Source organism: Aotus nancymaae, unplaced genomic scaffold, assembly GCF_030222135.1.
Source record: "Aotus nancymaae isolate 86718 unplaced genomic scaffold, 86718_ANA_hifiasm-v0.15.2.pri h1tg000040l, whole genome shotgun sequence".
In the NCBI taxonomy this organism is placed as follows: domain Eukaryota; kingdom Metazoa; phylum Chordata; class Mammalia; order Primates; family Aotidae; genus Aotus; species Aotus nancymaae.
Window position 1 is genome coordinate 18,007,998 of NW_026988454.1, and position 24,355 is coordinate 18,032,352.

The window sequence follows — 24,355 nt, forward strand, 5'->3', positions numbered from 1 at the left end:
TGTGAATCCAGCTACTCAGGAGGCTGAGGCAGGAGAATCACTTGAACCTGGGAGGCAAAGGCTTCACTGAGCTGAGATTGTGCCACTACACTCCAGCAGCTGAGATTGTGTCACTACACTCCAGCCTGGGCAACAGAGGGAGACTCCATCTCACAAATAATAATAATAAATTAATTAAAATGTTAAAAAAAAATAAGGAAAAGGAATAAAAAAATTGATAACAGGTCAGGCACAATGGCTCAAGCCTGTAATCCCAGCACTTTGGGAGGCCGAGGCAGATGGATCACCTGAGGTAAGGAGCTCAAAACCAGCCCACCCAACATGGTGAAACTCTGTCTCTACTAAAAAATATAAAAATTAGCTGGGCGTGGTGGCAGGCGCCTGTAATCCCAGCTACTAGGGAGGCTGAGTGAGGCAGAAGAATTGCTTGAACCCAGGGGGCAGAGGTTGCAGTGAGTCAAGATCATGCCACTGCACTCCAGCCTGGGCCACAGAGCAAGACTCCATCTCAAAAAAAAAAAATTTTTTTTTAAATAAGTGAAGATGACATCTTTTCATTTCTTTAAATGTCAATGTCATTTGTATTTCGGTTCAATGAACTATCAATCCTGTCCTTTATGCATTTTGGTTGGGGGGGCTTAATGGTCTTTTACTTATTAATTTACAGGATACAAGCACACACAAATATATGCATACATATGTATATATTGAAATTTTCTCATGCCGTCATATGTATCACAATATTTCCCTCTATTATTATCATTATTATTATTGAGATAGGGGTCTCTCTCTGTCACCCAGGCTGGAGTGCAGTAGCACAATCATGGGCTTACTGCAGCCTCAAATTCCTGGCCTCCCTTGTAGTTAGGACCACAGGAACATGGCACCACACCCAGCTAAGTTTTAAAATTTGTTGTAGAGACAGAGTCTTGCTTTGTTGCCCAGGCTGGTCTCAAACTTCTGGCTTCAAGCAATATTCCTGCCTTGGCCTCCCAAAGTGCTGAAATTACAGGTGTAAGCCACCACACTCAGGCAATTTTTCCTCTTTAACTTTTGCTTGTAATATTTTTTCTTGGCAAAAATCCTAGATATCAGGTTTTTTTTAATGGCTTCTGTGTTTTCTGTCATGTTTCAAAAAGTCATTACTATTCAATTTTTATAAATGTCTGTTTTCTTCTCGAATAATTATCAGTTTCACTATAAATGCATATAGAATTTATTTTAGTATTAAGTTTAAATAAGAGCTTCTCCAACCCCAAATACTTGCAGAAAATCAGAAAAGTTATTGTTGTGGCCAGGCGCAGTGGCTCACAACTATAATCCCAGCACTTTGGGAGGCCGAGGCAGGAGAATTGCTTGAACCCAGGAGACAGAGGCTGTAGTGGGCAGAGATTGTACCACTGCACTCCAGCCTGGGCAATAGGAACAAAACTCGGTCTCAAAAAAAAAAAAAAGGCCAGGCATGGTGGCTCACGCCTGTAATCCCACCACTTTGGGAGGCCAAATGCAGGCAGATCATGAGGTCAGGAGTTCAAGACCATCCTGGCCAACACAGTCTTTACTAAAAATACAAAAATTAGCCAGGTGTGGTGGCAGGCACCTGTAATCCTAGCTACTGTAGCTACTCGGGAGGCTGAGGCAGGAGAATCACTCGAACCCAGGAGGCAGAAGTTGCAGCGAGCCAAGATCACTGCACACCACCAGCCTGGGAAACAGTGCAAGACTCCATCTAAAAAAAAAGAAAGAAAAGAAAAGCTATAGTTCTTTCCTACAAAACAAAACAAGAGTATTCATTCAAATGCTGACATTTAAACCCTAAGAAAAGGTTGGCCACAGTGGCTCATGCTATAATCCTAGCACTTTAGGAGGCTGAGGTGGGAGGACTGCATGAGCTCAGGAGTCAAGGCTGCAATGAGCTGTGATGATCGTACCACCGCATTCCAGCCTGGGTGACAAAGTAAGACCTTGTCTCAAAAAAATAAAATAAAACCCAAGAAAATTCCTAACAGATGAAAACTGCTAGATCACTCAAAATAAGTCCTTCTCAAGGAGATATGCAGCTTAATGGCTGCTATACTTCACTATTCCCTAATAAATTTTCCACATAAAATGTGAAATAATATTCAACTTAAGATTTCTATAAAATGTCCATTATACTATTTAATATTATCTCTCTTAAATAACTCTGTACTAAATAAGCTTTTATGTTCAATTTTTACATGTCACAGATACTGACAACCACCAAAAACTTTAATATGCCAGTTTCTACCTAAAAAGTCTCCTTCGACAGACCCTGTATTAAGATGTTCAAAAAAGAAAATGATGTTCATTACTAATTTACATAACTCATAGATGATAAACTGAAATATTTAAAAATTTCAAACTTTCTTTAAACCTTTTTTACCAAAGAAAATGACTATAGAGAAAAATGTGATCCATTTGTAACCAAATGAACAAACTTAACTTACCATGTGTGGAGCACTGATTGTTGCTTGGAAACCTGCAAAACGAGAAGAGAACTACTGATACAGTCAGCTGCAAAAATAGACTATTTTACATAATTTCTTTTCTAACATCCATACGTTATTTTTCCACAATAATTTTGTTTTAGTTTTTATGATCTCAAGAAAATAAAACTTATGTCTGTTAGAGTACTGCCACCCAGCAGTTAAAATTAGAAAATATAATTATGTCAAAGGGCAATGTGCTCATCTAGTAAAACGGTCCTCTAAAGTATGGCAGCTAAAAATTTCTTCTGTAGAGTCAGCTAAGAAAGAAAGAATTTCAGTAAGTTGAGAGCTGATATATTTTTGGCTTGTTTTTCCTTCAGATTGTTTTTTTAAAAATAAGCTTTCATATATAATAGGTATACAAAATCTGTGCAAAATTAAATTGCTTCATATTTCTGTCAACTTAAAAAAAACTAGAATAACTGAAAAAATAGCTTAAAAGACCAATAAACTACTTCATTTTATTCTTTATCTTATCATCTAATGTTAATTCACACAATCCTTTCTTGGTTCTTAACTTTTAGTTTCTTTTCTTCTGGCGTTCTTTCTCAAAACTTATTTACCTGCTTCTTTCTGCCTCTGAAGCAATTTTCACTGAGCGGTGGTAGCAGGTGCCTTCGGGGTTCAGAAGCTCCCCAGGATCTTCTCTGCTGACTGTTACAATGCTTCAAAAGAAGATAGCATGGCAGCTGGCTGACAAAATCCTGAGGCACTTCTAAGCCTCAAAGGCGCCCACTGCCAAGGCTCAGCAGTTCAGCAAAACCTGCTTCAGGAGAAGGAGTTAAATATAGGACTTTCTAAAAAACAAACACAAGCCAAAAAATCAGGGCAAGTGAAGTAGAGAAGTCAGTAATAACCTAAGCACACTTACTGATCTAAATATTGATTTAAAAAATTAATCCTAACCTGAAAACTAATTTTTAGTCAACGCTGAGGCCCCTAAAGAAAACTCAGCACTCAGCTAATACTCTGAGTTTTCATTAAAAATTTTTTTCACTAAAATATTTCATTTTAAAAAATGTTTTTAATTCTTTATACATATTATATAGTTTGAGAAAATAGAAAAATATACATCATTTTATTAAAATAGCTATGTTTGGGATTATGAAACACACTGAGTCATAAAATTGAAACTAAGAAGGTAATAATAGGCTGGGTGTGGTGGCTCACGTCTGTACCAGCACTTTGGGAGGCCAACATGGGTGAATCACCTGAGGTCAGGAGTTCAAAACCAGCCTGACCAATATGGTGAAACCCCATCTCTCTTAAAATTATAGAAATTAGCCAGGCATGGTGGTGTGCACCTGTAGTCCCAGCTACTTAGGAGACTGAGGCAGGAGACACACTTGAATCTGGAAGGAGGAGGTTGCAGTGAGTCTCACCACTACATTCCAGCCTGGGCGACAGAGTAAGCCTCCATCTCAAAGAGAAAAAAAAAAAAGTAATAATAAATATCTGTGTCCCAGGCTTTTTATAGTTACAAAAATCATAAAGTAAATGATGAAAAGTGTGACATTTTCAGAAATCTAAAGCTTACCTATTGATTGTGGAGAATCCATGTAAGGGTTACATTTTGCATAGTGGGAGCGGTCTGTAGCCAGCATCACTTCAAATACTTTATCTGTCTTGATGATTCCATTTTCTGAAACAAATGAGGTAAATATTTTCAGGAGAGAGACACAATCAGAGGTATTTTAGAATAATTACACCAGCTGTGCTGCACAGACTGAACTGTTAGAACGATCAGAAGCTGCTGTAATGTCCCAGATAACGGCAACCTGGTCTTTAATAATAATAAGGACAAAGAAAAGTAGAAGGATAATGAGATGTTTGGTAGGTAATATATACCTGACTGACTGGATTTGGGGGTAGGAGTGGGGATAATTGTTGAGATGCTAATGCCATTTACCGATTTAAGAAAGCCTGGAGAAAGATCAAAGTTAAGGGGGAAAATGGTAAGTTATCTATTCAGTTAGGGGCTTTGGAGCATACAACTGGAGCCATTCTGTCGTCAGTTGGACACATGGATCTGGAGCTCAGAAAAGAGATCTAGAATAGAGATATAGATTTCTATTTATTATGGATAGCAACTGAAGCAATCAAACTGAATTCAAAGTGGCCAGAGAATAAATAGAGAAGAAAAAACAAAGCCAACATCTAAAAGACATGCAAAGAAAGCAGAGCCATCAAAGATAAGGAGCAGTCGCAGAGGCAGGATGAAGACCAGGCCAATATATTGTTGTAGAGCCCAGGAGGAGTGAATTTCTCAAGAAGAGAACCAAGATCAATAATATATATTTGCCTTCCCTAACAATTAGTTATTTGAGATAAAGGCCAGATACAGCAGCCCATGCCTATAATCTCAAAGCTTTGGGAGTCCAACAAGGGAGGATAGCTTGAGCCCAAGAGCTTGAGATCAGGCAAGGCAACATAGTGAGACCGTCTCTACAACAATAACAAAAATTAATTAGCTGGGCATCATGGCACAAGTGTGTAGTCCTAAACACTCAGGAGGCTGAGGTGGGAGAATTGCTTGAGCCCAAGTTTAAGGTTAAAATGAGCTATGATCATACCACTGTACTCCAGCCTGGGTGAAAAGGCATGACCCTGTCTCAAGGCCAGGTGCATAGGAAAAATAAAAATAAAAATAAATCAAACCAATGCCATTCAAAACGAATGTAAAAAGAAAACAAAATGCAAATCAAAACATTTCTGCTGATTAAACAAAACTAGCATTTAAAACTATATTCTAAGAAAATGCACCAGGAAGTAAACATATTACCGGGAAGATTTTAAAGGAAAGGAAAAGAATTCTCAGAACATCAAGGCAAAAATAATTAGCTGGGTTAGCATGGTGACTAACGTCTATAATCCTAACACTTTGAGAGGCTGAGATGGGTGGATCATTTGCGGCCAGGAGTTCAAGACCAGCAGGGCCAATATGGCAAAACCTCATCTCTACTAAAAATACAGAAATCAGCCAGGTGTAATGGCACATGCCTGTAATCCCAGCTCCTTAGGAGGCTGAGGCACAAGAATTGCTTGAACCCAGGAGGCGGAGGCTGCAGTGAGCCGAGCTCATGCCACTGCACTCAAGCCTGGGCAACAGAGTGAGGCTCTGTCTTCAAAAAAATTAAAAGAGAAAATATAACTAGCCAAGCATGGTAGTGCATGTCTGTGGTCCCAGTTACTTAGGAGGCTAAGGTGGATCACCTGAGCCTGGGAAGCGGAGGTTGCAGTGAGTCAAGATCACACCACTGCACTCCACTCCAGCCTGAGTGACAGGATAAGACTCAATCTCAAAAAAAAAAAAAAAAAAAATTAAGGCAAAAAGATCAAATTACCTATTATAATAAAAAATTAAAAAATCAGCCAGGTGTGGTGTCGTGCGCCTGTGGTCCCAGCTACTTGGAGGTTGAGGTGGCAGGATGACTTGAGCTCAGTAAGTCAAGGCTACAGTGAACCAGGATCATGCCACTGTACTCCAGCCTGGGTAGTAGAGTAAGACCCTGTCTCAAAACACAAACAAATAGGTTGAGTATGTGGCTCATGCCTGTAATCCCAGCACTTTGGGAAGCTAAGGTGGGTGTATCGCCTGAGGTCAGGAGTTCAAGACCAACCTGGCCAACATGGCAAAACACCATCTCTACTAAAAATACAAACATCAGCCAGGTATGGTGGCACGCACCTATAATCCCAGCTACTCAGAAGGCTGAGGCAGGAGAATCATCTGAACCCAGGAGGCAGAGGTTGCAGTGAGCCAAAATAATACCACTGCACTCCAGCCTGGGTGACAGAGTGAGCCTTCGTCTCAAAATAAACCAACAAAAAATTAGGTCACCACAGGTTTCTTAAGAGGAACAAACAAGCTGGATGCAGTGGCTCACATCTGTAATCCCAGCAATTTAGAAGACAAAGGCAGGTGGATTACTTGAGTCCAGGAGTTTGAGACCACCCTGGGCAACATGACTAGACCCCATCTCTACAAAAAATTTAAAAAATTAGCCTGGATAGTGACGCATACCTGTAGTCCCAGCTACTCAGGGGACTGAGGTGGGAGGATCACTTGCGCCTGGGAAATCAAGGCTGCAGTATGCCCTCATCATGCCACTGCACTCCAACCTGGGTGACAGAGTGAGACCCTGTCTCAATAAATAAAAATAAAAATTAAGAGCAAGATTCAAAGCAAAGTAAGAATAAAGCAGCATTTTCAAGAAATTCAAGGAAAGAAAATGCAAGTCAACAATAAAAAGGAGTGAACGGCCAGGTGCGGTGACTCAGGTCTATAATTCCAGCACTTTGCGAGGCCGAGGTAGGAGGATCATTTGAGCCCAAGATCAGCCTGAGCAACATAGTGGGAACCTGCCTCTACCATGAAAGAAGAAAAATAGGAGCAAATTACTGATATACTCAACATGAATCAATCTCAAAAGCACTAATCTAAGTGAAAGAAGCCAGGCAAGGAGACTACATGATTCCACTTTTAACACATTCTAGAAAAGCCAAAACCATAGTGGTAAAAGGCCTATCTGTAGTTGCTAGGGGATAGAAGGGAGGAGATTAATTGCAAAGAGACACAAAAAAACTTTTTCAGTGAAAGAAGCGTTCTATAGCAGAGATCAGCAAACAACTGTAAAGGTCTAAATAGTAAATATTTTAGAATTTACAAGCCATATACTCTCTGTTGCAACTACTAAACACTGCCACCGCAGTGCAAAAACAGCCAGAAACACTACATAAATGAAAATGTGGCTGTGTTTCAATAAAAATTTATAAAACCAGGCAGGAGGCCAAATTTTGTCAGTGGCCTGTAGTTTGCTAACCCATGTTCTACATCATAACAAAGTTGGTGGTTACACACTGTATCTGTGTGTCACATTTTTTCAAATTGTATTCTTAAAACTGGTGAATTTTCAGGTAATTTATGCCTCAATAAAGCTGAATTTTTTTTTTAAGTGTAAGCCAAGGATTTTACACCCAGCCAAGCTGTCCTTCAAAATCAAGGCTATAGGGAGGAAAAAAAACCATTTTGAATATGTAAGAACTCAGAGAATGCTGTACACGCAAGTCCTTTCTGAGGAATCTTCTAGAGGATGTGTTTTATCTAACCAAGAGATAACCAGGGATATGTTGGCAAATGACACATACTCAATTGTATAGCAAAGACAAAAATAAGGATAGGAACATGGGTGAAATAATAGCACTTAAATGTTATATGTTCTGACAAAGTAGAAAGAATAAAAACAATTAGAGGAGGAAATAAAGGGAAAGTAGAATTAGATCACTGTTGTACAGGTAATAGAAGGAATCAAAGGATACCATTTCATATAGATTGATCAAATAGCAGAGTTTTGCCCTTGTTGCCTAGGCTAGAGTGCAGCAGTGTGATCTTAGCTCACTATAACCACTGCCTCTTGGATTCAAGCAATTCTCCTGCCTCAGCCTCCCGAATACCTGGATTACAGATGCCCACCGCAATGCCTGACTAATATTGTATTTTTAGTAGAGATAGGATTTCACCATATTGGTCAGGCTGGTCTCAAACTTCTGACCTTGGGTGATCCACCTGCCTCGCCTCCCAAAGTGCTGGTATTACAGGCGTGAGCCACCATGCCCAGCCAAAAAAAAAAAAAAAAAAAAAAATTAAGGTCAATTAACAACACTATAAAAGGTAGAAATACAAACTTTCCAAGTAACAATGAATATTTTTTTTTAATTAGCAAAAAAGGCACATCAAATAGAGAAAACAATGTAAATAGTAATAGACTAGCAAAGACAAACGTAAATGGTATTTCCATTTTAAAATATAAATTTTGGATAAATTACCCAAATAGAAAATATTATTTCTACACAAAGAAGCGTAGGCAAGCTACTCAAAAAGGTCATTAGAATAAAACACTGAAAGTACTTTTTTATTTTTAAAGAGACAGAGTCTTGCTCTGTTGCCCAGGCTGAAGTACAGTGGCACCATCAAAGCTTATTGTAACCTCTGACTCCTGAGTTCAAATGTTCTTCCTGTCTTAGCCACCCCAACACCTAGGCCGACATGAGCATGCCACGACACCTGGCTAATTATTTAAAGTATTTTTGTAGAGAGTGGGTCTTGCTATGTTGCCCAGGCTAGTCTCAAATTCCTGGCCTCCAGTGATCCTCCCACCTCAGCTTCCCAAAGTGCTGAGATTACAGGTGTGAGTTCAAGTCGCTAGCCTGAAAGCATTTTTTTTTTAAGTTCTAAAAGCAGAGTAATAGTAGCAGTGAAATTCACTGAATGTTTACCATGTTAAAGATACAGTTCTAATAAACAGAATCAATCTTAAGTTGTCTCAAACAAGCCTATAAAGTAGGCACTATTATTATTTCATTTGACAGATCATAACATTGAGGTTAGAAAAACTAATTAAGTAGTCCAAGATCACAGAGCAAATAAGGGGTAGAGTTATTCAAATTAATATGTTAGATTTCTATTGATTACTTCACTATACTGCTACTAACATATTCAAATAGCTTAGTGAGTTCTACTACTTTCCAAAATACTTCTTGAGTGGTTCATTTGCCCTGATATTAATTCAAATTCCAGAGGGTGATTCATAGACTCTCAAGATCACAAGAGGCTTTAGGAGCCATCAAGTCTAACTTCATAAATTGGTACTATATTCTCTACTAAGAGTTCCATTATTGTGGTTCTTACTAGCTCATTCAGACCATTCTGATTATTAGAAAATTTCCCTGTATTAAGATGAATTTCCCTTTTCATAATTCACTCACATGAAACCCTTAGTGTTATTCTCTGAAGTCACAAAGAATATATTGAATTTCTATCTCATCAACCTTTTTTTACATATCTGAACATATATCATGACTACCTCAAGCCTTATTTTTTTCAGGTTAGGCAGCTTCATGCAATATTGCCAATTATTCATCAGTTTTTGAAACCATCATCATATTCACTGTATTCATCCTTCTCTAGATGGATACTTAAAGTGTGACATCTTAAAGATTTTACTTGAGGCACATTCTAAAAATCAAAGCAAGTTAAAGAAATCAGCCGGGCGCAGTGGCTCATGCCTGTAATCCCAGCACTTTGGGAGCAGAGGTGGACGAATCATGAGGTAAGGCATTCCAGACCAGCCTGGACAACATGGTGAAACACCATCTCTACTAAAAATACAAAAAAAAAAAAGAAATTAGCTGGGCATGGTGGTGCGTGCCTGGAATTCCAGCTACTCAGGAGGCTGAGGCAGGAGAATTGCTTGAACCCAGGAGGTGGAAGTTGCAGTGAGCTGAGATTGTGCCACTGTACTCCAGTCTGGGTGACAGAGCCAGACTCTGTCTTAAAAAAAAAAAAAAAAAAACACTTCCTTCAAGCTTGATAATATACTTCTATCAAATTTATGTGAGCTTCTTTGGCTCTATGGATATGGAGGCATATGGAATTGCTTCTAAACTGTTATTAATAGCATGCCATCAGTGATTTATTAAAAAGCGGAACCCATCAAGGCTGAGAATAAAACTTTTCTTAGGCATTACTGGGTGATTTCCAAAATTTTCACAAGTTTCTCACTATTTATTTTTGCCCCAGGATCCCATGTTTTAAAAAATGCTTAAATTTGGGCATGTCCATAGGGTAAAAAATAATAATAAAAATTTTTAAAATGCTTAAACCAAACTATTATATATTTACTACGTTTTTTTTTTTTTTTTTTTTTTTTTTTGAGACGGAGTCTTGCTCTGTCACCAGTCTGGAGTGCAGTGGCGCAATCTTGGCTCACTGCAACCTCCACCTCCTGGGTTCAAACGATTCTTCCACCTCAGCCTCCCGAGTAGCTGAGACCACAGGCGCGTGCCACCACATCCGGCTAATTTTATGTATTTTTAATAGAGACGGGGTTTTACCGTGTTGGCCAGGATGGTCTGGATCTTTTGACCTCGTGATCCGCCCACCTCCGCCTCTCAAAGTGCTGGGATTACAGGCGTGAGCCACTGCGCCTGGCCTATATATTTACTAAGTTTTTAAATCATTTTCTATTTTTGGTAATCTGTGATATAAATAAAATATCATAGTGCCCTATGCCAGTGCCCTAAAATATTTCTAGCAAACAGCAAAGTAATTTGATGTTGTACTTTGCATGTAGAGACTAATTAGGGGTAAACGTGCAATTACCATTAGGCTTTTCTGAAATAGAGAACAGCTTGAGAACCACCCATACCCAATCTGCTTGCAGCCCTAGGGTCTAAAGACCCTAATTAAATGATTATAATAATGGCTAATGTTGGTCCAAATATGCAACTGATCCAAATGAGAACCGTATTCAAAAAGGAGAATGCAATAGAATCCAAGCTATCACCCAAATAATAAAAAGCTTGAAAAAATTAGGGTCATGGTAAGAAAAATTTGTTTCTTTTCCTAACTTGAAGGGTGGATGAAAATGGGCACAGAGGATAAATCAAATTCCAGGAAAAAAACACACTATACAAGAGATATGATTTACATATGAAGAAAACTAAAATGTGGCAAGATTTCGAGCAACCGATGTTTTCAATAAAAGGAAAAATATCTGACAGTCTTCAATAGCAGAAAGGTCTGTAATACAGGAAACAAACAGCAGGGAATAAACCCAACACACTACACAGTTCAGCAAAGTATGGATATAGTCATAAATATTAATGATGGCTACTGATTGTCAACTTTTGAAATCAACAATAAGGTGCAAAAGATTTATTTACTGCTCAGAATGAAATGTAAATGTTATCAACTTTGACAATGTAAAAGACCTGTCAATCAACTAGGAAATGAGAGCAGGAACTCCCTAATACCCCTTCTTATAAAGTAGACAGTTTAAGAGGTAGTATCAGTTTATAAATTGTGGAACAAGAAATAGAGGTTAAAGTCTATTATTCAAAGTTACAAAGGTGGCTGGGCACAGTGCCTCTTGCCTGTAATCCCAGCACTTTGGGAGGCCAAGTCCAGGTGGATCACAAGGTCAGGAGATCAAGACCATCCCGGCTAACACAGCAAAACCCTGTTTCTACTAAAAATACAAAAAATTAGCCAGGTGTGGTGGCAAGCGCCTGTAGTACCAGCTACTCGGGAGGCTGAGGCAGGAGAATCGCTTGAACCTGGGAGGTGGAGGTTGCAGTGAGCCAAGATCGCACCACTGCACTCCAGCCTGGGCAACAGGAATGAAACTAGGTCTCAAAAAAAACAAAACAAAGTTACAAAGGTAACCACAAAAGAGGAACCAAAAACTATGATAATAACTATATGAAGGAAGGGGATAGGTTTGTATTGTGTAATCCTCATCCATCTTGGCAGGAGGTCAACATATGATGTCTAAAGTAGATAAAACATGAAACAGCAGTTTAAACATATGATTTAGAGATATCAAGATAATCACAAGAACCAAAAAAAAACAAAAACATAGCTAAAGTGGCTCACTCTAAGCAATGAGTCTGGTACTATATCTTTTTTTTTTTTTTTTTTTTTTTTTTTGAGATGGAGTCTCACTCTGTCGCCCAGGCTGGAGTACAATGGCAAGCTCTCTGCTCAGGCAACCTCCGCCTCCTGGATTCAAGCAATTCTTCTGCCTCAGCCTCCCAACCAGCTGGGATTATAGGTGTGTACCACCACGCCTGGCTTATTTTTGTATTTTTAAGTAGATACCGGGTTTCACCATGTTGATAAGGCTGGTCTCAAATCCCTGACCTCATGATCCAGCTGCCTCAGCCTCCCAAAGTGCTGGGATTACAGGCATGAGCCACTGCGCCCGGCTTATACTGTATCTTTTAAATATGTACATATATTACTTGAATACATATATTACTTGATTAAAAATTAATCTCAATCCTCCTAGCCTATCATAGATAGTATGTATATGTATTTATATATTTACATATATATATACACATGCACGCATGCACACACACACACACACACACACACACACACAGACCACCCTTACAATTAGCAAGATACAGCAAGGACTCCTTTACTTTCATAGTGATAGAATTTTATTTTGTGTGTGTGTGCATATATATTTTTTCTTTTTACCTGCATCCTCTATAATCCAGTATATAGTGATAGAATTTTATTTGGGTGCATTCCCAATTAGTCTCCCTTTGATTATGTGTAACCCTACAATTAAGTTCTTGTCAATGGAACATACGTAAAATTTATGTATACAACTTCCAGATCATGCTCTTAAAAGGCACGGGTGTTTTCCTTTTTCTCTTCCTTATCTCCCCATTGGCTGGAAGAGGGAAATGGTGAAGGTACATCATCTTTAACCTTGCAGATGAGGAAAAGAACAGAGCCACAAGAGAGGAGTCTAAATTTTCAGCACCATGGAACTACCATACTAGCCTTGAACTGTTTGGATTGCTATGAGAGAGACAAACTTTTATTTTGTTTAAGGTATTGTTTTGGTCTGCGTTATAGCAACTGAACAATGTACCTTCACGCACAAGGCATATGAAGTGGCAAATAAGACCAGCCTGAGTGGCTAGGTGCGGTCTGAAAGGAATTAGTGGCTCACACCTGTAATCCCAGCACTTTGGGAGGCCAAGGCAGGCGGATTACCTGAGGCCAATAGTTCAAGACCAGCCTGACCAACATGAAGAAACCCCAAAATTAGCCAGGCATGGTGGAGCACGCCTGTAAGCCCAGTCACTCAGGAGGCTGAGGAAAGAGAATCGCTTGAAGCTGAGAGGCAGAGGTTGCAGTGAGCTGAGATTGCGCTATTGCACTCCAGCCTGGGGAACAAGAGCAAATGAAACTCCGTCTACAAAAATAAAAAGGCCGGGGGCAGTGGCTCATGCCTGTAATCCCAGCACTTTGGAGGTCCAGGAGGCTGGATCACCAGGTCAGGAGATTGAGACCACCCTGGCCAACATGGTGAAACTCCATCTCTACTAAAATACAAAAAATTACCCAGGCATGATGGTGCACACCTGTAGTCCCAGCTACTAAGGAGGCCAAGGCAGGGGAATCACTTGAACCCTGGCAGCAGAGGTTGCAATGATGAGAGGGAGAGAGAGAGAAAGAGAGGGAGAGAGAGAGAGACAGAGAGAGAAAGGGAGAAAGAAAACAAGCTACAGATGGATTTCAAGTCATATAGAAACTTTTTCTAAGCTTGTTACAAGGTTACATCTCAATAAAAGAAATATTATGTTATTATATTAGTTTATAAGATTTAGACAGCTGTTAATCATCTACCCTGTATTTCTTCTCTGCTATCAACATGTATGGGAAAACAGTAAGAAATTAACAAAACTTGGCTGGGCACAGTGGCTCACACCTGTAATCCCAACACTTGGGGAGGCTGAGGCAGGTGGATCACCTGAGGTTAGGAGTTGAGACCAGCCTAGCCAACATGGCGAAACCCCGTCTCTACTAAAAATACAAAAATTAGCTGAGCACAAGGTGGCATGTGCCTGTAATCCCAGCTACTTGGGAGGCTGAGGCAGAAGAATTGCTTGAACCTGGGAGGTGGAGGTTGCAGTGAGCCGAGATCACCCCACTGCACTCCAGCCTGGAAGACAAGAGTGAAACTCCGTCTCAAAAAAAAAAAAAAAAGAAAAGAAATTACAATACTTTCACCTTTTTCTTCCCATTCAGAATGACTGGTATTACAGATGCTAAGTAGAGGTGAAGACACTCCCAATGTACTTTTTCTGTACTGAAAAAGTCTGAAAGGAATTAGTTTTAAATTCATAATATCAAGAAAGAATTTTATGGGATGGCAAGTTATGGTAAAGCATATTCTCTAAATACCAGAGATTATTTTAAAATATGTATCTTTCTCTGCCAACCAATGGGGGGAAAAGCAAAATAAAATGTATCTTTCTCTATACCTTAATAACTTTTTTTTTTAATTCAGTCCCCATAGAGACTGCCAAAAATTGCCAATGCCGACTGTATTTCAAGTCGTCATGACGGAGTATTGGGAAAAGTTTTCAATTAGCAATAATCGTGCTTCAGATAAACCTCCTTGTCTACAATACTGCCACTGCGCAAAGCTTACCTTAATAGCTTGATACATAGTGTTTAGATGTTATTTCTCAAAGGAGGATATGTTCCTTGGATTCCTTTACATCTCTGACAAACTACAATGTTATGAAAAACTTAAAATGCAGGTAACATTATACGTTAATGTTAAACTGGTAACTTCTGTGGTTGGCTACTAAAACTCATACACTCCACAAGTAATTTCATGCAATCAATAATACTATTTTAAAAAATTGGGTCAGGCATGGTAGCTCTCGCCTGTAATCCCAGCACTTTGGGAGGCTGAGGTAGGCGGATCACGAGGTCAAGAGTGTGAGACCAGCCTGGCCACATGGTGAAACCCCGTCCCTACTAAAAATACAAAAATTAGCTGGGCATGGTGGTGCATGCCTGCAGTCCTAGCTACTCAGGAGGCTGAGGTAGGAGAATTGCTTGAACCTGGGAGGCAGAGGTTGCAGTGAACTGAGATGGCACTACTGCACTCCAGCCTGGGCAACAGAGCAAGACTCTGTCTCAGGGAAAAAAAAAAAAAAAAATTGGCCGGGCGCAGCTGCTTACTCCTATAATCCTAACACTTTGGGAGACTGGTCGAGCAGATCACTTGAGGTCAGGAATTCGAGCAGATCACTTGAGGTCAGGAATCACTTGGCCACCAGCCTGGCCAACATGGTGAAACCCCATGTCTACTAAAAGTACAAAAATTAGCCGGGTATGGTGGCACATGCCTGTAGTCCCAGCTACTCAGGCAGCTGAGGCACGAGAATCACTTGAACTGGAGATGCAGAGGTTGCAGTGAGCCAAGATCATGCCACTGCACTGCAGCCTGGGCAATAGAGTGAGACTCTGTCTCAAATAATAAAACATTTTTTTAAATCACAGAATCTAGGTACACTGGGAAAAAAAAATCACAGAATCTTGGGATTTGGAAGGGTCCTTAGAGATCTAGTGTACATTGGAATCTGATGACAAAATCCCTTCTACAATATCCCTTACAGTGAAATGGTCAACTATTCTTTGCTTCAACATATTCAGTGACAGAAAACACTTTTTCAAAGCCAACTCTTTGATTGTTAGGATAGCTTTGTGAATACTTCCTTATAATGAGCCAAAATCTGCCTCCCGTTTGTCCTGGTTTGACCCTCTACTACATGACATTTCTTCAAATATTTAAACACCACTGTCCTAAAGCCTTTTCTCTGCTAAACCAAATCACTTCAATCATGTCAAAGCACCATATAAGATGCTGACCCTCCTGTTATCTTCATCACCCTTGTCTGATAATCTTTAGTTTTATACTGCCACCCTGAAAGCATTTAACCAAAGCTAAATATATTAATAAAAATATTTTTGTAACAGCACAATTGAAGCTTTCCCCTCCTACAGCCTAAGATCTCATTAACAAGAATGTAATACAACCAAGCGTCAAGATCTACTGCAATCCAAAAGAACCTTCAGTAATGGCAGATATATTCTCTATCTGTACTGTCCAACAGGGTGGTCACTAGCTCCATGTGGCTACTGAGCTCTTGAAATGTGGCTAGTATAACTCAATATATAAATTTTTAATTTTATTTATTTTCATTTTTTATTTTTTTGAGACAGTGTTGCTCTTTCACTCAGGCTAGAGTGAAATAGTGCAATCTTGGCTCACTGCAACATTCAACCCCCAGTTTCAAGTGATTCTCCTGTCTCAGCCTCCCAAGTAGCTGGGATTATAGGCACTTGCCACCATATCCAGCTAATTTTTGCATTTAAAACAAACAAACAACAAAAAAAAACAAAACGGGGTTTCACTATGTTGGTCAGGCTGGTCTTGAACTCCTGACCTCAGGTGATCTGCCCACCTTGGCTTCCCAAAGTGTTGGGATTACAGGTGTAAGCTACCGCGCCTAGCCCTAATTTCTGCATTTTTAGTAGAGATGGGGTTTCGCCATGTTGGCCAGGTTGGTCTCGAACTCCTGACCTCAGCTGATCTACCCACCTTAGCCTCCCAAAAGAGGGATTACATACAGGCATGAGCCACCACGCCTGGCCAATTTTATTTATTTTTAAATAATTTAAATTTAAATATACACATAGGATTTTAAGTTTACTTACTAGTACCTATCCATAAAACTGGCTTGAAATAAGTCAACATGAGGAGGTATGTTCTGGACTCTGAGGCCCCAGTTTCTTAGGATTTTACTAGCTGGTTATATTTTTCCCATGTACATAGAAAAGTAATGGAATATTAAGACTAAATGCTGGCTAGGTGCAGTGGCTCATGCCTGTATTCCCAGCAATTTAGGAGACTGAGGTGGGTAGATCATTTGAGCCCAGGGGTTTGAGATGAGCCTGGATAACACTGGGAAACCCCAATTTTTGTCTCTACACAGACAAAAATTAGCCAGGCATGGTGGTGTGCACCTGTAGTCCCAGTTACTTGGGAGGCTGAGGTTGGGGGATCTCTTGAACCCAGGAAAAGGAGGTTGCAGTGAGCCAACATCATGCCACTGCACTCCAGCTTGGGCAACAGAGACTCTGTCTCAAAAAAAAAAAAAAATGGAAAGAATAAATGCTCTTTGCTATTAACAACACCTACTAGTGGCTAAGAACTGGTGCTATAAATAGAATTAGAAAACATTATTTACAAAAGTAAATGCTTTTAGTATACAAAAACCCAAATAATAATTCTTGCATATTCAAATGGCTACTAAAGATCTCCACTTATATGTCTTATAAGAACCTGACATTCCTCAAAATAAACTCCTGATTTCCCACGTTCCCTCTCCTCACAGAATAACCCTGGTTGCTCACTCACTCACCACTTCCAATTCAGAAAATGGCAAATCATTCCAGTTGCCAAGGCCTAAAACCTTGGTGTTGGATCCTCTAATCTTTCTCCCAAACTCTAAATCCAAATCTAGAATTTGCTATTTCTTCTGCCTGGAATGCTTATTCCAAGTCTACCTGCATGATCTGTATCAATTCCTTCAGCAAATCTTTGGTCTAACGATACCTTACTGAGGCCTTCTCTACAACTACAAACCTACTGCCTCACACACTCTGTCCTCCCTTCCTACTTTGTCACTTATCATGTGACATACTATACTTGGCTGCTCCCATTAGAAGCTACAAGAGGGAGTGGATGTTTGTTTTGTTCACTGCTATATCCCCAGTGCCTGTCATATAGAAGCCACTCAAGTATCAGCTGACTGAATGACAAATTCTATAAACATTATATATGTAAAATGACAAAATCAAGAATGCAAAAGAAACATAAGTAGAAATAATTGATGCATTAGGGGAATGGACTAAATTATTTTTACAAGTAAAAATAGATAAAAGAACAATTGTTTTCAGTGTCCAGAAGAGTAGTTCCCCCTTATCCACAGGGAGTACAGTCCAAGACCCTTAATAGATGCCCAAAACTGCACACAGTACCAAAGTCCATACAGCCCATATAGATGCTCAACATGTTTTTTTGTTGTTGTTGTTTAAGACAAGGTATTGCTCCATCACCTAGGCTCAGTGTAGTGGCATGATCTTGGCTCACTGCACCCTCAACCTCCTGGGCTCAAATGATCCTCCCATCTCAGCCTCCCGTGTAGCTGAGACTATGGCATGTACCACCACACCCAGCTAATTTTGTTTATGTTTTGTAGAGAAAATAACAAATGTTATTCTCACTATGTTGCCAGGCTGATTTCGAACTCTTGGACTGAAGCAATCCTCCTGCCTCAGTCTCCCAAAGTGCTGAGATGACATGTATGAGCCACCGTTCTCGGCCCTCCTTGACTTATAACAGGTTTATGTCCCTTATGCCAGGTTAACATCCAGTAAAGTCAAAAACTTGTCAGTCAAACCACTGCTAAGTCAGGGACCATTTGTATATTATGTTTTCTTCCGATACATAACATACCTATAACAAAGTTTAATTTATAAATTAGGCACAATTAAGAGATTAACAAAAATAATGAATAATAAAATATAACAAGTATAATAACATGCCAGCACCGTTATTCTTGTACTTTGGGTCCATTATTAAGTAAAATAAGAATAATTTAAACACAAGCCCTGTGATACTGTGACAATCACTGCTAACCAAACAGGCTACTAGTGACTAACAGGCAGGTAGTGCAGACAGCATGGATATGCTGAACAAAGGGATGATTCATGTCACGGGTAGGATGAAGTGGACATCTAGAGAGTTCCTCACTCTACTCAGCATGGGACACAATTTAAAACTTATGAATTGCTTATTTCAGGAATTTTCCATTTAATATTTTCAGACCTCAGTTGACTTGAGGTAACTGAAATTTCAGAAAGCAAAACCATGTGATAAGGGAGGGATGACTATCTAGCATTTGAAGCCTATCTGTTAACCTCCCACAAACCCTCTGGTTTAAATACCCCTGCTCCAGAACATTACCTCACCTACTCATGCTACCTTCCTAAATTTTACCATGGCTTGAAATTATATCAATACAAGTAGAAAATAAACTCTAATATAAGCATTATTTAAATGTCACATTCCCTAGATTAAGCAGACTCACAGTTGTTTTAAAAATTAGGCTAATTTGTTTCAAGAGCATATTACCAGTCCATAATCATAAAATAATTTTATTTTTCATTTCTATAGACCTATGCTGCCCAATATGGTAACTACTAGATACATGTGGTTATTTCATTAAGTTAACTAAAATAAAACCGAATTTCAGTTCTTCAGTTGTCCACATTTCAAATGTTAAATGCCACATGTCACTGGTTCTCAAAATGTGGTCCCTAGACCAGCAGTGCACCACTTACAAATCTGTTAGAAATACAAATTCTCAAGCTCCAGCAATCTGTGTTTTAAAAGGCTCTGCAGTTGATCCAGGAGATTTTGAAGCATGCTCAAGTTTTAGTCACTGTTAAATTACTTAAGAGTGGTTATAAGCCATGACATAAGAAATCTACCATTATAATCTAAAATAGTCTATAAATGATGCATCAGCTATGAAATCATTCAACCATATTCTTATTATGATGGATTCTAATACAAAAGGAAAACAAAATATTCTTAATAAATTATATTAAGCTTCATTTCCTAAAAAAAAAAAAAAAAAAATTAAAACTGTAATGTACTTCCTCTTCCAGAAAGCAGACTCCTTTTCATTTCAACATCAATATTATCACAATTTTCACCTTTTTCTAAGATTTCAATTAAAATCCTTTAATTTAGGAAGAATATACACAGTAGAATAATGAGGAAGGAAGGCAATATTTTCAAATTTTATGTCAATTGCAATTTTCACATTACCAACTATTACTTGTATGATCAGCTAATAAATAAAAATAAATCTATTAGCCACAATTACCTCAGCAAGAAGTTGAAACTGAAGTTGCACAAGTGTTACAAAAGAGGCCAAACAACTTTACTACTCTAATTTCCTCTTACCAATCATAAATCTAGTATAAAACTAAATATTTGCAAAATCAACATCTGTACATCCGTGTATGTTAAATAGTTCTCATTAAATTTTCTGACAGAAAAACATCCTTAGAAATTTCAGCTTAAGAACAGTAATGCAATATCTTAAAGTGATTATGAAACCACTGAGAAAAGATCTATCTAGTCTTGGCTTACCACAATTTGGCCCAAAAAGGAGAGACTTTAAGAGCCTGATTGATTACAAATTTCTGCCACAGCCAAGTGCCTTCTATGATAACCTACTGGTGGAAAATTACTTAATGACAATTTGTGTACAAAATCTTTCAAGTACACATACTGCAATAGGGCACTGAGATCACGTTAAGGGATTTTATAAAAATATTTACAACATATTGAGCCTATGTACCATCCATGAGAACCCAAATCATACTTCATACTACTGTTACAGCACATATATGTCCATTTCCAATCAAGCATCATTCCATAAAATGAACTTGACAATGCTTGACAAAATGTTGACATCTCAGCCGGGTGTGGTGGCTCATGCCTGTAATCCCAGCGCTTTGGGAAGCCGCAGCAGGTGGATCACTTGAGGTCAGCAGTTCAGGACCAGCCTGGCCATTACGGTGAAACCCCATTTCTACTAAAAATACAAAAAATTAGCCATACGTGGTGGCGCATGCCTGTAGTCCCAGCTACCTAGAGGGGGAGGTTGCAGTGAGCCAAGATCACGCCACTGCACTCCAGCCCGGGCAGCGAGAGCAAAACTCTTGCTCAAAAAAAAAATTTTTTTTCTTTAAACTTCTCTAAGAACTTAATAGTCATCCCTTTTTTTTCATAAATGCCCATTAAGTGTCCATAATATGCCTAAATCTGTGCTAGACAGACAAAGGTGACTTGAGAGAAATTCAGAGTACTGTTTGGCACATTGGTTGGTACTTTTTTTTTGTTTTTTTTGAGACGGAGTCTCGCTCTGTCGCCCAGGATGGAGTGCAATGGCGCGGTCTCAGCTCACTGCAACCTCCGCCTACTACATTCAAACATGTCTCCTGCCTCAGCCTCCTGAGTAGTTGGGACTACAGGTGCAAGGTCTCATCATACCCAGCTAATTTTTGTATTTTTGGTGGAGATGGGGTTTCACTATGCTGGCCAGGCTGGTCTCTAACTCCTGACCGACCTCATGATCCGCCCCGCCTCGGCCTTCCAAAGCGCTGGGATTACAGGCGTGAGCCACCGCGCCCGGCCAGTACTTAATATATGTCATTTTGAATTTTTTTTTTGGTGGAGGGACAATACTTAAGGTGGAAACTGAGTCTTTAGTGTTTGGTAACAAAGGATGTCTATTTTTTTTTGAGACAGGGTTTCACTGTCCCCCAGGTTGGAGTGCAGTGGCGTGACCTTGGCTCACTGCAAACCCTGCTTTCCGGGCTCAAGTGATCTTCCCACTTCAGCCTCCTGAGTACTGGAGTGCCACCGTGCCAGGATAATTTTTGTAGGGTTTTTTTTTTTTTTTTTTTTTTTTTTTGGTGGTGGTTTGTAAGATATGGGGTCTTGCTATGTTGCCCAGGCTGACCTTGAACTCCTGGACTCAAGCAATTTGTTCGACTCAGGCTCCCAACATTTTGGGATTATAGGTGTGAGCCACCTCTCCTGGCCATGGTGAAGGTTTACATGCTAACATTTTTTTTTTTTTTTTTTTGGAGACAGTTTTGCTTTTGTTGCCCAAGCTGGAGTGCAATGGCCAATCTCAGCTCACTGCAACCTCCGCCTTCTGGGTTCAAGCAATTATCCTGCCTCAGCCTCCCAAGTAGCTGGGATTACAGGTGCGTGCCACCACACTTGGCTAATTTTTTGTGTTTTTAGTAGAAACGCAGTTTCACCATGTTAAGCCAGGCTGGTCTCGAACTCCTGAACTTAGGTGATCCACCCACCTCAGCCTCCCAAAATGCTGAGATTACAGGCGTGAGCCACTGAGCACAGCCAAAAAATTTTTTTTTAAAGGTGCTAGCCCTTAAAGACATTACAAATCGAGTTGGGAGATAAGACAAACACATGAAAAGTTAAGTAACACAGGACAATTAAAACTACCATGTGGCAAGATGATTACTGCAAAGTTAGTAGCAAAGAAGAGTGCTATAAATTCTGACCAAAGAGATTATTATAGACTGTGGCCCTTCTGGTCTCCCAACAAAACGGGGACGCTATATTTCGGTTTGAAAAAAGAAAGTGACACAGCACTCATCCCACCCTAAAATTATCATCAGAGGAAGGAATACAATAACTAAAAAGAATGGTATAAAGAAACTCCACACAAGGTTTTTAAAGCCTATGGTACCCTGAAAAAAGTTAGAACCACAGACACAACCCTTTGCTGATCCAGGACCTGTAAAGGCTCCTGAAATACAAGTCTCTCAGGAAGAGCATTCCCTGATTCTCTTTCTCCGCCCCCCACGGAGGTTTCCACTGGACAGGCGCCAGAGAAATTTCTCCCAGCATCTGCAATGGCAATACTCTCATCTTCCTCCCCTCGCCTGTATCAGACGGTGGCATCTCCCTCCCGGGGAAAAAACGGAGGGCGGGGGAGGCTGCATTAGAGGGAAAGCTTGCAGCGAGGTTGATTATGAAGGAGGGGGAAGATGAGAAAATGCAGGGGGCGAAGGTGGCGTCTCCTGAGCGCCAGCTCACTCTGTAAGGCCTAGCCCACACACTCCCACCCTGAAGGCACGCCCCTCGCATGCCGGACCCGGACGCGGACCCGAGTGACAGCAGCACCACCTGTACCGCACTCCCTCCAGCAGGGCCTGCAGGGAGACGACCGCCCCTGCCCCCACCAGCAGCGGCCCCTGGCTCTTTTTCTACCCTTCTAGTCCACGTCGTCGACGAGTGACAGGTCCCGAGGGAGGCGATTGCAAGCGCATGCCATTCGGGACTACCGAGGCAACCCTGCGCCGAAGCCCTCCAGCAGGCGCGCGGAGGCAGACAGAACGTTCCGGACGGCCCAGGAGGACACGTCCAGGCCCAGCCTGCCCCAGCTGCCCCACAACGCGCGGAGATGGCACTTACTGCGGAGATTGTGGATTAGCTCCGAGTGGCTGGCGCCGCCGGATTTCCAGGCCATCGCTAAGCACACTCGGAGCAGGTACAGAACCACCTTCAGCGCGGCGACGGTGCCCAGCAGTTTCCCCAAGAGTGAGACCACCTCCCACACCGTCACCGCCCCGCTCGCGTCCCCGCTGTAGCCGCCGCTGTTACTGCCGTCGCCGCTGCTGCCGCCACTGCGCGCTCCCGGCATCCCCCGCGGCACGCATGCGCTCTGTGACACCGCGCGGCCTAGGGTGTGGCCGGGTGGGGCCGAGGGCGGGGGAGGTGTGTGGCTCAGCCGCCCGCGCTTGTGGCTGTTGCAGCTGCCCGGGGACTGCAGGGAGGCCGGGCTGAGTCAGCGCCACCGCCGCTTGTCCGTGTCCCTGTCTGAGGCCTCAGACTGCACTGCCTTTGCCCTGAGGCCAGGCTCCGTAGCCTGACGGCTGCGTCTCCGGTCAGCGAGCTGGACGGCGGGATGGTGGGGTAGATCTGTGCCGACGCTGCCCGTGGTTCTGCAGTCGCCGCTGGGTCAGCTGTTTCTAGCGGCGGATCTGCTCCTATAGGTGTCCAGATTGCTAGACGGTGGGCTTCATCCGTCCTACCTCGCCCAACCCAGTTGACTAATATTTGGTTTGGTGGAGCCCGAATAATACAATAAGAAGAATAAAACCCAAGGACAAAGGCCCACTCTAACCCGAGGACACCGGCCTCTGGCTTTGTGACAAGCACGTCACTGTTAGGCTAAGCAGAGACTTTGGAACCCTGGTTCTAAAGCTCTCAGAAAATGGAAGAATACCAGAACATGGGGGTTGGGGGTGGGGGCAAAGCTTTGCTCCTTTAGAATAATACAAATGTAAAGAGTTGCGATTGGTTAAAAAATACCAGTATGTCCTTTAGTGAACGTGTTACTCCTGACTTAAGTGTGCATTTCCACCTAGTTAAGCCCCACAAATTCCACCATGGGTTTATTGCTATCAGCTCTGCAAGACCATGAGTGAGAAGCTCACCGAGAACATTGCTTGTCGCGTGCAAATCGGTGACTCCTAATTAGAACTGAGACTGACAGAATCCAGCCATCATTTAGTCCAGTAAATGATGTGAGTGAGGTGGCGCTCACTCACTCATTTTTTAGTAGGAACCAAAGCTAAGTCACCTGTGCCACTATGTCAGTACAATTTTCAAATTCTAGTTCTTACCTTATTTTGTAAACTGTGACACTGCCCCTGCTTCCAATCCAAAATCAACATTACCTATTTCCTGGATTTCTGTGACCATTAATGAAACTACAGGCAAAACAGTGTTCTTTACTTCAATATTAAACATGAATAAAATTGCCGATTTGGGGCT

The 24,355-nt window shown here is 40.9% G+C and overlaps 1 protein-coding gene and 1 non-coding gene across 3 annotated transcripts in view; both read right to left on the reverse strand.

Annotated features, from left to right (window-relative positions):
- PCMT1 (protein-L-isoaspartate (D-aspartate) O-methyltransferase) overlaps positions 1-23,252 on the reverse strand; it is a 48,186-nt gene extending 24,934 nt beyond the window's left edge. For both annotated transcript variants that reach the window (XM_012452390.2, XM_012452398.2), the window contains exons 1-3: positions 22,991-23,252; positions 4,048-4,152; positions 2,469-2,500 (exon numbers count right to left, since the gene is read on the reverse strand). In XM_012452390.2, the coding sequence (XP_012307813.1) occupies positions 2,469-2,500; positions 4,048-4,152; positions 22,991-23,219 (366 nt within the window). In that variant the 5' untranslated portion in view covers positions 23,220-23,252. The remainder of the gene's footprint in view (positions 1-2,468; positions 2,501-4,047; positions 4,153-22,990) is intronic.
- LOC135268445 (U4 spliceosomal RNA) lies at positions 14,387-14,527 on the reverse strand. Its single transcript, XR_010336773.1, has one exon. It is a non-coding gene; the product is annotated as a U4 spliceosomal RNA (small nuclear RNA).
- Positions 23,253-24,355: the final 1,103 nt, after the last annotated feature.